The 13,071-nt window shown below is 40.1% G+C and overlaps 1 protein-coding gene across 3 annotated transcripts in view; it reads left to right on the forward strand.

The window, feature by feature from the left end:
* The window catches only part of nrg3b (neuregulin 3b), a 222,679-nt gene that overhangs the window by 181,076 nt on the left and 28,532 nt on the right, over positions 1-13,071 (forward strand). For all 3 annotated transcript variants that reach the window (XM_077200685.1, XM_077200684.1, XM_077200686.1), the window contains exon 3: positions 8,330-8,403. In XM_077200685.1, coding sequence (XP_077056800.1) covers positions 8,330-8,403 — 74 coding nt within the window. The remainder of the gene's footprint in view (positions 1-8,329; positions 8,404-13,071) is intronic.

The following is a 13,071-nucleotide window of genomic DNA, read 5'->3' on the forward strand; positions in this document are numbered from 1 at the left end:
GTGTTCAATACTATGATTATAATCAATAAGTGTCTAGCTATCGGAGAGGTAACATCATGGCTGATTTATGTTCACTCACTCTAATCCTCAATGATCTTGATGTTTTCCCAGCATACATAAATGGGCATGGACATTGGAGTAAGTAAATCATGGTCTTAGTAGAGCATGTTATACAGGATGTATATTAGTGTAACACCTGCCTTAAAAACTAAGTATACTTTTTTTTGTGGAAAAACATATAAAGTATTTGCATTGCAGTATAGAAGAACATGATGTGCAATTCCGACATGGAAAAAAAACTTGTATGTATACTTTTTTTGTCATCACGCACAACATCTGATCTAACTAGCATATTCACCAAGTTTTGAGATCTTTTTGTATAAAGATCTGAGGATATTTAAACAACTTTTAATTAAGAATCTGAAGCTAAAATAAACCAAAATGTATTGATTATGGATTTGATCTGTTGACTATTCATCATATAAGGATATAATTAAATTCTCTTCAATTTTTTCATTTTCAAACGCTCATTTAAACCAAGTCCTTGGGTGTCCTCTTGAACTAAAGTGGTTGCTGAGAATTTCAAATTCCTCTTCTGAATTGCATATACAGTACTTCTTAATCTATAAAGTTGGTTTGAGGGTGGACTTTTTTCAGAGGTAGCAGGTGATGACTGTCAGCAGAGAGTATTTTTCTTGTCTGTTGGTTTTCGAAACACCATAGTGGAGACACAATACATCTAAAAAATGAATAGATGACAAGTCTTTTTCAACTGAAAATGTTATAGAATCCAGTCTTGAGTTCAAACACAACACAAATTAATTTAGTTCCTCTTCACTTCCTTTCCAAATGAGAAAACAATCACCAATATATCTTACCCAGTACTTAATGTCATGTCCAAAATTATTATTATTATAAATGAAGCCTAATTCAGATGTACCCATAACTAGGTGCTAAGAGTACCCATAGCAGTACCTTGTACTTGAAAATAGTATTTTTTTTATCAAACAAATTGTAAGTATAAATTTGGTCACATCTAAGATAAATTGTGTGGGTAATATAGAATTCTGGAGGGGTTTTTTTTAGAAAAAAAGATTCTAGGCCTTATATCGAGTCTAAGTATATAAAGATGATGCATGCAATGTTTCAAACCAGTCTTGAGAATATGATTGTAATTTATTCAAACAATCAGTTGTGTCTCTGAAATAAGAAGGCAATTGTTTCACCAATGGTTGTAAATGTTGAGTTTCTATAAATTCTATAAAAAACTTTTCAGTAGCAGAGACTATGGGTAGATGAGGTAGATCTTAAATAGATTTATGTATTTTAGGTAAGAACTGGGACAATTGGATTTGTTAAACATTTGAATTTATGTTCTGTTATCCATTTTTCTTCAAGACCTCTATATAACATCTTGTCTAGCTGTGATTTGTATTTAGTGGGATCAAACGTTATAAGTATTTTATAACATTAAGCATCACTAAGCATTGTTTTTACTTTAATGATATATTTTTCTGTTTTTGTTTAACTATTACTTCCCCTTTATCTGCTCTTTGTCATTCTTTAAATCCTCTAAAGCCATCCTTTGGACTTTTGCAATGAGAAGTTACAAGTTCTTCATGGAACCTTCAATGCCAATAAAGAACCTTTATTTTTAAAAGTATACGAATGTGTATAATAGTAAAGGCATACGGACTACATGCGGTGTCCAAAGATGTGAGGGCAAGTTTTATTAAGTTATAAAGCTGAGAGGGAACACACACATACTTATAACATATTTAAAAACTTCATTATAAAATGTAGGTGAAGATAACAAGGAAATTACATCTTGCCACGTGTGTTCCAAATGGCTACCATGACACAAGTGCAATCATCCCTTCAAGGGCTCTGCCCTTAGGAATGAGCAGGGCATAGGGATACTCATTTCCGATTAGAATTTGTCCTATGACTTAAAGTTAGTATGCCTGGTTTAATTTGTGTGTGTGTGTGTGTTTGTGGTTGCTCGTGCTAGTGAGATTCTGTCCCTCTGAGCACATTCTCATCTTCAGTTATTTTAGCTCAGTCATCCTGAATGCTGCTGACAGGATAAACATTGCTCAAGAAAATGTCATAATCTCAAATGTCGCTCACAAAGGCAACGTTGTCTTAATTTACGCAAAACAATTTTAAAATGCCAGAGAGCATTCGTTTTTTTTCCAGCGAGGTCACATAAAAAAAAAAACATGTAGTTGTTGGCCGGATAAATAGAAGTGTAGAAGCGCAGTGATGGAAAATGTGGGGATTGTTTGATCAGGCAAAGATGCGAGAGCTGATGGCTGCCAAAATCCAGCGCCCAAAGCGCTTGTGTTCCTTCACGCAAGAGGAAGCGCAGTGCCTCTGAACGCTAGGTTTGTTAACAGTGCCTGAGAAATGCTTTGTAATGTGATCGACAGCCTTGCCTCGTTGCAACTTAAAAATCTGATGTTTTTTTATTATTAGATGCCTTGATGAATTGGCAAATAATCAGCTTGATCCTCTATATGTTCGTTTGGTTTTCAGACCTTCATAAAAGCTTATTAATGCACCAGATGCTTAAAAGTGCCGCCTTGGCCTGTCTAATTGGCTAACATATTTTCCCAGCCAAGCAATGAGGGAATACCTATAGTAAATTTCCAGGAAAAGTACAAAAAACGTCTCGAAACTCAGCTGATAGACGGGTTTCCCCTGAGTGATCTTACATCTGCTTGTCTTACTCTGTACAGGCATTATCAGCTAAGCTGTAGCCGCATAAAAGAATACAAGCATTTCCATTCTATTAATGTTCTTGACTGAACTGAGATCCGTCTCACCCAGCCCCAGGACATTGCCCAGCCTTCTGCATATTCTGCAACACCGCAAGCTGGGTAATGGCAGGGATGTTTAAGTTGAAACATCTTCCCCGAACCTTTAGCTCTTTGCCACCCCGAGTTAGAACCTGTCACTTTTGTTCATGTGCTGTAGCAGTTTGCCGCTGTGAACATCAATCACAGGCATGTGAAGACGCACAATTGTGCCTTGTGAAGTGGGGAGCTGTCACTAAACGAAGGCAAACTTCCTGAGGATACTTCAGGATGAGACAGAGACCCAAAATGGCAGGGTTCTTGTTGACAGAGTAAACATATGCCGTGCACTTGAAGATTAAACTATGATTGTGGCATGCTTGAGCCCTTCAGCTTAAGCTAAATATGATTAAATTACAACTCGGTCTGTGTCATCATCAATGCTAGAAACAGCCTGACACTATGAAGTAGCAGCCACCTGTGAATTTCTGGCCTTGTTAGCACTCTGTGATGCCTACAAGTGGTTAGCATTATGTTAGCATATACTCTATAAAACCTGTAATTTCATTGAAAGCTTCCTTAGAGATGCATGGCATGCTTGAAGATATTGTTTCGTCCTCGTGTAATGAGTGAAAACACAGTGAAAAACAATATTGACTCAGAGCAAATGTAATTCTATAATACCAGTTTCAAGTAAAACTCCAAGAGACGTCCGTCACACTGATAAGGCGGCTGCTGATAAAGCATTTGTGTTTGTCTTAAAGAAAAAGATAAGAAGTGCATTTAATTAGGACCTCAATATGGTCAATTCAGCCTCCGGCTCAAAGATTTCTATAAAATCTTGATTAGAGTCCTCCAGGTAACAACAGCTTTAATAACAAGACTGAATTAATAGAAATTTCACTCTGTTCCTATAAAATATAATAATAATAAAATAAAAATGTGTATTCAGGAGCAAGCTAACCTGTAATGAGTTGTCAATCAAATGCATTGATTTTTAAAGAGATGCACCTAGAATCTTTTATTGCATGGAATGATTTTCCCTATGCAGGGTGTTAATAGATTCTGAGGCTTCAGAGATTCTTAGAAACATTTACAAATCTCGTTGGCAACAATGCCCATCTCTCTTATTTTCATATGTGTTTCCGTGGTTGCATCAAATCCAGTGGGCACTAAGCCCACAAACAAGCGGAGTTACCATGGTGAATGTTACCACAGAGATGCAGAACCTATGCACGTCTCATCAGCAAGTTGAATCCATCAGTGTCCACCTCTTTCCTCCCCTGCAGGGGAATAGCAAATTAAATAAAATGGCATGATGAATACATCAAAGTGGTTTGATTAAAAAGGAAAGGATTAACCAGAGTCTATATATAAAGACTGAAGAATGATGGGAAAGACAATATCGCAATTTAACGGAATTACACTTATTGCCCTGACTGAAGAAGGGCCATGTAAATGATATAAAGGAGGATAAGCTTTTAAACACCTCTGAGACAGACTGCCGCTCTCACAGCTTCATTGGATTATCGCGCCATATCTGATGAAAAATGAGATATTCATGCTTTCATTGTGAAAGACATGCATCGTCAGTTCGGTTTCAGTGTCTTTGCGTGTGTGTCAGCTTGCGTTGTTATGTGACGTGTAAGTGAGATGATCTTTGTGAACATGTTCGCACTTTCACACCAGATCACACAGACACCTTCCATTGTTATTGACCTAAAAACAATCGCAGGATAAGATTCTTTAGTCTGACAACAGTTTAGTGTTGTGTGAGCAATGGGAACAACTGATCACCCTTTTATCAGAGCCCCAAGGCAGCACTTGTGTCTGAGCTGTGAAACCTCGTCATATGTAAAGATGGCCATCAATGTCTCTAATTCTCTTCTCTCCCTCCTTCCATCATGTGCCCTTCAGACAGTCGCTGATCCTCACGCTGGTGGATAGACTCCACACAAACTGTTTTGTGACACAGCGCTGTGCTTCCTCTTATCTAAAACCAGAGCTCTGCTATGACAATGCCGTCGTCAGGAGAACTCCCAGTTGAGTGTTTGCGCTTCCGCTAGTAAAAGCTTAGGGGGACTTATCTACTCATGCCTGATTACCATTTTAATAGGTTTATTTTCAAGTCGGCTTTTGTGGAGCTAAAAAGCATGTGAAAAGTAGAAAACTCTTCGTTTGACAAAGCTCAGGGTAAATGTATGGCTCCTAAATGAAGATGCATTTATTCTTTGCTGTCTTGTTTGATTCTGTACGTACAGTATTTCATATGGGGGAATTTATTCAACTGTAGGAACTTATGGCCTAAAGTAAAATGTTAGAATATAAAGTCTTTGAAAACACACGTTTTACACTCTTAGTAGTAATTTTCCCTTTTTTCTTTCTTCTCATTTGAATAGAAGTCAACCCTGGGAGATTTATATGCCCAGAACTGAAAAAAAAAAACACTTGTTGAATTGGTGGGGATCCAGTCCTTGTTTGTGTGCTGAAACATCTTGAATGATGAAGTGGAAATCAGTCAATGTCATTCAACAAACAAAATCAACTGCTCACTCTCCTCTCCCCATCCGCAAACCCAGACAGATACTTATGAATATGTATTGGCCGTATGATAATAGCGAAACCAGGTTTCTTAAACAGCACTTTTTTGACAGGGATGATGGGTAAGGAACACTTGAACAGAGATTGTTTCCAATATTGGCCTTATCTCATCCTCCAAATATATCAATAATAGTAAAGGATGTAAGGATTAGATAGGGCCTTATTTATGGAGGAAAGTTGTCACAGGATCTTGAGATGGCATGACAGTGTCAGTGTAAATGTTAGTGTTGTACAGTATGTGGGTGTGTGAATGTGGGTAGTATATGTAGCACCCACATGCAAGACACAAGCTCGGTCTGTTATGTGGGAGCTGTTTGACAGGGAGGAAAAGAATACCACCACGCACAACCCACTCGCAGACACGCTTTCCTGCACAAAAAAAGCTCTCCTGTTTATTCCAACTTACATCCACATACCTTGAAAGCTGAAGTGTAGTTTCTGCTCAACCACAATCCCCAAATGCTATTGCAAAAATAATGAATGATTGTTTTCAAACAGGTTTCCCTACGAACACTCTGCCCATCTGCCACCTGTCAGGCAAGCATAGTGCCTCACCCCAGAACTCACGCCATTGGCTGAGCCGCTGTTGCCCTGCGAGACAGGTCGGAATTCTCAAACAAACAGAACTACATTTTGACAGGGTCACAGAGACATGTGTTCGTCCCACTTATGGTTTACTTTCAGTCGTCTCTGAATATTAAGTTAGTACAGGAGTATTTTAACACATTTAACAGTATTTTAACACTTCAGCTTTAATTAACAAACTGCGGTAACTGTGGTTGTCAAATGCAAGTCCTGCTCATGGCCTTGGCCTCTTTCGAGGGAAACATATCCTTTCTCTCCTTTTCTATCTAGCTGTAATTATACCAATAGGGGCACGATCATTGATGCCAAGCAACATGTCCTTGAATGATAATGAAAAGCCATGAAGCAGATGCAGAAATTCTAGTTTACAATGTTGTTTACTCTGTAGGCACCTCGAATGTCATAAGCAGATGCGCGTTCATTGATTTTCCTTTTCTCCAATACCAAGTAAACGATGCATGAAATGATTTGTTGGTTTGTTTTCTCGCCATACTGCTAAAAGCTCTACTGTATTGTCTACCAGAAAAGGGGAGAAAGGGGAAAAAAATAGGCTGCCAACAGTCACGGCCATCATTCTGCCGTCAAACGTGAGTCAGTGTTAACCAGGCGGTGAGCTAACAGAGCGCGAGACAGAAAGAGATGAGACCGCACAACATGCTCCTCACCTGCTTCCTTGACTGTAATTACAGTCTAACCATGTTTTCCCCTCTTTGCAGTCAGTTTTCAGTCTCATTTCTGTTTCATGCAGCAAAGCTCAGTCATGCTTCCTCAAGCCAGACACATTGACAAGATTGAGTCTAGGCAGCTGTCGCACCGGATCCAGTGCACACTGCAAACAAAGCCAGATGAAACAACATCAAGATCATTCTGTTAAGGTTTTTTTTTTTTATGCTTCTCGGCTTGTATGCTTGTTTCCATTTGTGAACTGTCATTATCATGGTATACCTCGTCAAAATTATGTTAGCGTTGCACAGGAAAGAGAAGTGATCACAGAGGCAGATCTCAGAATTGGGCAATTTTCAGGTAAACGTGTGAATAAAAGAAGTAATGTTGCTAGAAAAAATTAAGATTGAGAGTCTGTTTTCCGCATTGAAGGTGTGTTGTATTTCTATTTGTTGTATTTGTTGTATTTTCACATGGGAGGGCAACAGTTGTTGGGTTAAGGCGTAAAAAAAATGCAAAGGAAGGATGAGAGAGATGGAGAGAGATATTAGAAGATGTCTGAAATGCTTTTGCTGGAGGGCAGCTGGTGTTGTCTGTGGTTCTTCTACACACAGATTCATAGCACATTGCTACTTTTGGAACAAGTCCCCTGTTTCACATAGATCTCACAGTAAGAGTCTAGTCAAATGCCTTCTTCGTTTCCATACGGTCCCATAGCTCAGTGGGGATGTGACATAAATGTCAAGACTGTGTTATCTGTGCGAGTGCAGGCACCACTGAGCACTGTACAGACCCGCCCTGTTATCCCTATTTTTCTTCTTTTTTTCCGTTCTCCATATCACCCCTCCCTCCTTTACTTCCTCATATTTTTTTGCATTAGGCTAATTTATGAAATTTCTAATGTTGAGGCAATCTCTCTGTGAAAATAGCATAATGATGGATGGACATGTGGATGCAGATCTGTACTCCAAATGGGTTGGCATGACAGGTCAAGCAGTGACAGTGGTGTCCTGCAGTGTCAGATTCAGATTCTTAGATATTAGTTCGATTGCATTGAATATCTGTACTCTTAAAATAGATTTGTCATACTACAGGACTATTTAAATGGGTAGCTCACCCCAAAATGAAAAAAATCTGTCATCATTTACTCACTAACACTACATAAAAGAAGATACTTTGAAATATTTGTTCTCCATGCAAATAAAGTAAATGGGGTCCACTGAAAAAAACAGTTGATTAATTCTTCCAAAATATTCTCTTTTTTTGTGTGTGTAAATGATAATGTTTTGAGTAAACTATGCCTTCATGTGAGCTGCAGAAGGTGATTAAAATAATAGGGTGAATAAAAGACAGCATATAAAAATACAAACTATCCCCGAAATATACTCTACCTTCCAAAATGTTCGGGTCAGTAAGATTTTTTAATGCTTCTGAACGTGTGTGTGTGTGTGTGTGTGTGTGTGTGTGTGTGTGTGTGTGTGTGTGTGTGTGCGTGCGTGCGTGCGTGCGTGCGTGCGTGCGTGCGCATGTGTGCGTGCATGTTTTCATTCTGATGTTCCAACTTGTTGGCTTTTAAAATTACATCCCCCAACCCCTAATATTGATGAAAATATTCAAAGTGTAGACACACAGGTAATTTATATTTCTGTATTTAAATGTTGAACATTCTTCTTCTTTTGCAGGTGTAAAGAGGGTTACCGTGGACTTCGTTGTGACCAGTTTGTGCCGAAGACGGACTCCATCTTATCTGACCCAAGTATGTACTTTTGTCACTGTGTGTTTTCTTTGAGGGATAATATGAGGGATTTTTTTTTATTGTGTGTGCTTAATACAGGGATACAGGAAAAATGAATGTGGTTCGGATAAAAACAATGTTATTGAGTTATTTACATTCCTACTAGCATGAACAACACAAAGCCCTTTGGCGACAATATGCTTCATGATGCAGCAAACTAAAGATGATAGAACATAATTTACTTGTTGTTTACTTGCTTTTCAGTCGTAATTTTAGAAGTTCCAGCCTCTCTAGCATCAGGTGAGTCTCTTAGCTTCCAGGGCTGAGAGTTCTCCACCGATTTCTCAGAACCGCGTATTACTTGAGTAGTTAATTATACCTCTCTCTCTAAGTGCTGAATTTGCCATCACCCTACAATGCCACACTTGTGAAAATCAGAAAGCATTTGCATATGCTATTTTCTCTATAGGAAAGCTGATCTCTAACTCTGCAGGAGCAGAATTTTTTTTAGCTTGACAAATATAGTGTGTAACCCGTTTACATTTGTTGTCTGATTCTAACAAGGCTCAGAGTGGCAACGAAATGGGATCAAGTGACTATTTCCCCTGTCATTAGGAAAGTCCCTGAATAAATAGCTTTACTAATTTTAGGTCGATGCTAAAATCATTAGCCATTTCTGTGCTCAATGAGCTAGGAGAGTGCCTCACAGGTTAAAAAAGGACAGTGGAGTACAAGTAGCCAAGGGGAAGTTCATAGTCACTGAAAAAGCTGTCAAAGAGAGATGTTTGCTTTCTTACAGGTTGGTAATGGAAAGATTTGTGAAACCTCACAAAGCCTTGACTCATAAACCCTTCTTCCTGTGACTCAACTTTCCGAGAGCTATTATACCGATATGAAAGGAAGTGTACAAGCCTTGGAGGGAGAAAGCGGAGAAAAGAGCTGTCCAGCGCGAGATGAATCTGCAACATGGCTGTTTCTGAGTGCCTAGCGTTGTATGAATTGTCTAGCTTTTGGGGGGTGATCTTTTACAGCGAGTGATACGGCAACCTAAACTCGCATTTAGTGCACTTTGAGTTGCTGACCCTACAGAGTGGCTAGTAATGGGATCTTTGTGTCCCTGATACTTCTCTTTCCTATCTGATTTTCTCAATGAGAGCATTCATATTCCCGCTATCCATCAATCCCCGAGATGGAGCCCTATTTCTCTAGCAGTGCCATCATCTCCTTCACGGATACACCTACACAATCCTGCTGGTATTGCCTCCTCCACCCTTCTGTTGACACCGTTTAGCATTGAAGCAATTTTAGGCCACTGCTGTTGCAAATCTGCTGAATGGCTGAAGCTTTCGGCATCCATAGTTTGTTTTTTAATTTTGTTGTATCCACCTATTCAACATTGATAGAAATTAGCCAGTTAATCCAGATTATGTGCTTGAATTACAATCCATTCCTGCCATGGAAACAAACACAACAGGCTTTGGAGCAGTCTGCATGAGGAGCAATCACAGTGCTCAATATCTTATGTCAAATTACAGCCTTTACTATTTTTTCATTGCCCATTATGTTTTCGATGTATCTTTATTCCACCCTGTAGAGGCCAGTGTTTGTTTTCCCCGTTCCTGGTTTGAGCCTGATGTGTTTGGTCCAGTGCATCTTTATTCACTTAACCCACCAAATGAGCCACAAATCACCCCCTGGGGGTGGCTTGGCTTTATCTGCCACCTAGTCTTTTGTCCCCTGAGCTTTTTCACAATCTATCTCTGCTCAACACACTTGTACAAATCATCCGTCGACTGTCTTTTTTGTCTCCATCGACTACCACACAAGTAAGATGCGAAAAGAGCTTTGATTCTGCTTGGCCCCTATCTCCCCCCAGCTCCCTGGCAAAGGATAACACTGCGGGTCAGCGACTGCAGAAACCCTGCTGCTTAATATGAGGAATGCTGTTGACTTTCTTTCAACTTTTTAGCCTGCATTGTATGAGCGATGTTATTAGAGGAGTAGTTCACCCAAAAATGAAACCATTTTCTCACTCTCGTGGTTTTTTGAAAGCTGTACAACTTTCGTTCTTCCACAGAACACAAAAGGAGAAATTTTTTTTTTTATGTTTTTTTTTTTAGGGACTGATGTTTTCAAGCTATAAAAAGTATCAAATGGTCCATATTAATCGTGCACTAGACCTCAGTCAGGGAAGATGCCATATTGAATTTTCCATGGAGGAAAACAAGCCTGTGAGGAATTAGGCTTTCACTCATTTATAAAGGTTTAGATCACATGTAATTTTCAAATTCACACCTTTCAAAACATGAGTATACTTTTTGTATACTGATTTTTTTTTTTTTTTGCCAGGAGTTTGATTGACAGGCAATCTGACCAATCATGACGCCCGAATCCACCATTTTGTCCGACAAACAACGATCTGTCACCACACATTAAAGAGACACAAAACTGGAATTGATTGTTTATTTTTATTTCTTAAAAAATGACAACATTTCAAATCTGAGACTTTGTTTCATATCAAAAGTAACCTGCTATTGTCTTTTCTGTCGGCACGTTTTCAGAGCCCTGGCTCCTGGCCCCTGGCAGAGCCCAAAGCTCTGGCTTTGCAAAGGGTCAATTGGCATTGGCATGTAAAATACATTGAACTTACTGTATCCCTCACAGCCTCGTTTTCGTTCCCGTCTAAATTAAATATGGCACTACCCTGATCAAGGTCTATATTCTAAGTCTTTTTAAAGCCAAACATAGCTTTTTGCAAAACAACAGACCTAAATTTAAGTTCATGTGAAAAGCAATGTTGTCCAATTCATGAACTAATTACTCTTTTGAATGTAATCTTTTTAATGAGTTAAAAAAAAAATTAGTTCACAAAAATGATCTAAATTATTTGTTCATAAATCTGGTAGTAGTGGTTAAAAACTCACTGGAGGGGACAATTTTCAAAAGCTATGTTTTTTTTCTTTTCGGAAAGCTATGGTACATCTTCAGAAGACTTATAGTCTAGTGCATAGGTCATATGGACCACTTTTATGAAGATGTTTTGAAGCACCATCTCTTTTCATACAACTGTACAAACACGAGTGACAAGAAACAAGGTGAGTAAATGACACATTTTGGACTATCGTATGAACAAGGAGTTTGGTTAGTGGAGCCATTTTCAGAGCTGTGGAAAAAACCTGGGGTTCAGCCGGTGACTCGAGGGAGACGGATTTCACGACTGACTTGCTCAGGGGACAGCGCCCCCTCTCATTTAGGTATTTATCTCTCGAGTATTAGGCTATGTAAGTAAGCTGCACAAAGGAGCTTTCGCCTATTGCTCCAACTAACGGAAGGATTAAGGATTTGATTCATTTTTGTACTTCTTCCACTCAGTCTCTGAGCGACTGACGTTGATTCAGTGCACTGGATGCCATTCCTCTTCGACGGCGTAAATGTCTCCCAAGGGTGACGGGACAACGGATGGGAGCCTGTGGTTTATGGGAGCAGTACATCAGGAGCTTGCTGCCAGGATTCGAGGAATGCATGCATATCCCTGCTTAATGACTTTGTGTGTGTGTCTCATGACAGCACAGCGATTATGACAGGATGAATGTGCCAGTTATTGTGGGCAATCAGAGGCAGCCTCAGCATGAATGGGCCAAGCAATGCTGGCAATAGGGATACGACAGAACCGCTGGATCATCGCCTGGGCCTTTTGTCTCACAGAGCTGTGTTGTGTTTTTTAAAAATCTCACCAGATCCCACAAAACACAGAGAATTCAATAGGCCAAGGGGAGAGACACTGTGCAAAAATCTCGGATAGGAGTATTACCAGCAATTCTGCTTACATTAGCATTTAAAACAACCTTTAAGCGATTCCACATACTTCATTGTACCTGCACTGTGCTGCGGCTGCCAATAAACAAGGGCTCTGTCCTTATTCACCATGAATTTAAATCATAAGCAGGAATTGTTTAGGCTAAAACTACCATTGCTTGCATTCTCATTAAGAACTGCAGCACGACCTCTTTGAGAGGGAAAAAAAGACTTCCCTTTCAAGGGAACTTCGAGCTGCGTCAAACGCTGCGGGAACGCCCCTGCGTTGTGCGTCATGAAGCACGTATGGAATCAGCCCAATGGAGAGATGAAACGTCATAGGCGGGTGACGTCATCGACCAGGAAACTATAAAGCACCCCAAAAACACAAGCGCATTAGCTTCTGTGCTTTCAGTCGCGCTACATGTGAATCTGTCCCTGTGTGATATTGTCTGTCTTACATACCCTGCACCACACAAACAATTTATCCCTATATATATATATATTGAGAGATTATGGCGGACGAACAGCAGTTTAGAAAGTGTGTTCCTCCCTGCTCGCGTTATTTAACGAGCGGGGATACACATGATCTTTGTGTTGTTTGTTTGGGAGTTCAGCATGCCCAGTTTGCTCTCGAGGGAGCAGACTGTGAGCATTGCGAGCGTTTGCCGTTAAGGACGCTCCGCTCCCGCCGGTCGCTCTTTGAGGAGAGCGGTTCGGTGCGCGCTCCCCGCGGTTCGGGTCCCGCTTCTGCCGAGGCAGAGCGGCGGCGCTTATCGTAGGGATCGCAGATGGATCTCACAGCGGGGTTTGAGACGGGCTCTGCCTTATCTCTCCCTTCACCTGTGAGATCCAGTGCCTCAGTCCCGGGTTCGGAAGCACGCGCTGCGGTTT

This window comes from Siphateles boraxobius, unplaced genomic scaffold (genome assembly GCF_051911475.1).
Source record: "Siphateles boraxobius isolate OS27281-9 unplaced genomic scaffold, OSU_SipBor_1 46, whole genome shotgun sequence".
In the NCBI taxonomy this organism is placed as follows: domain Eukaryota; kingdom Metazoa; phylum Chordata; class Actinopteri; order Cypriniformes; family Leuciscidae; genus Siphateles; species Siphateles boraxobius.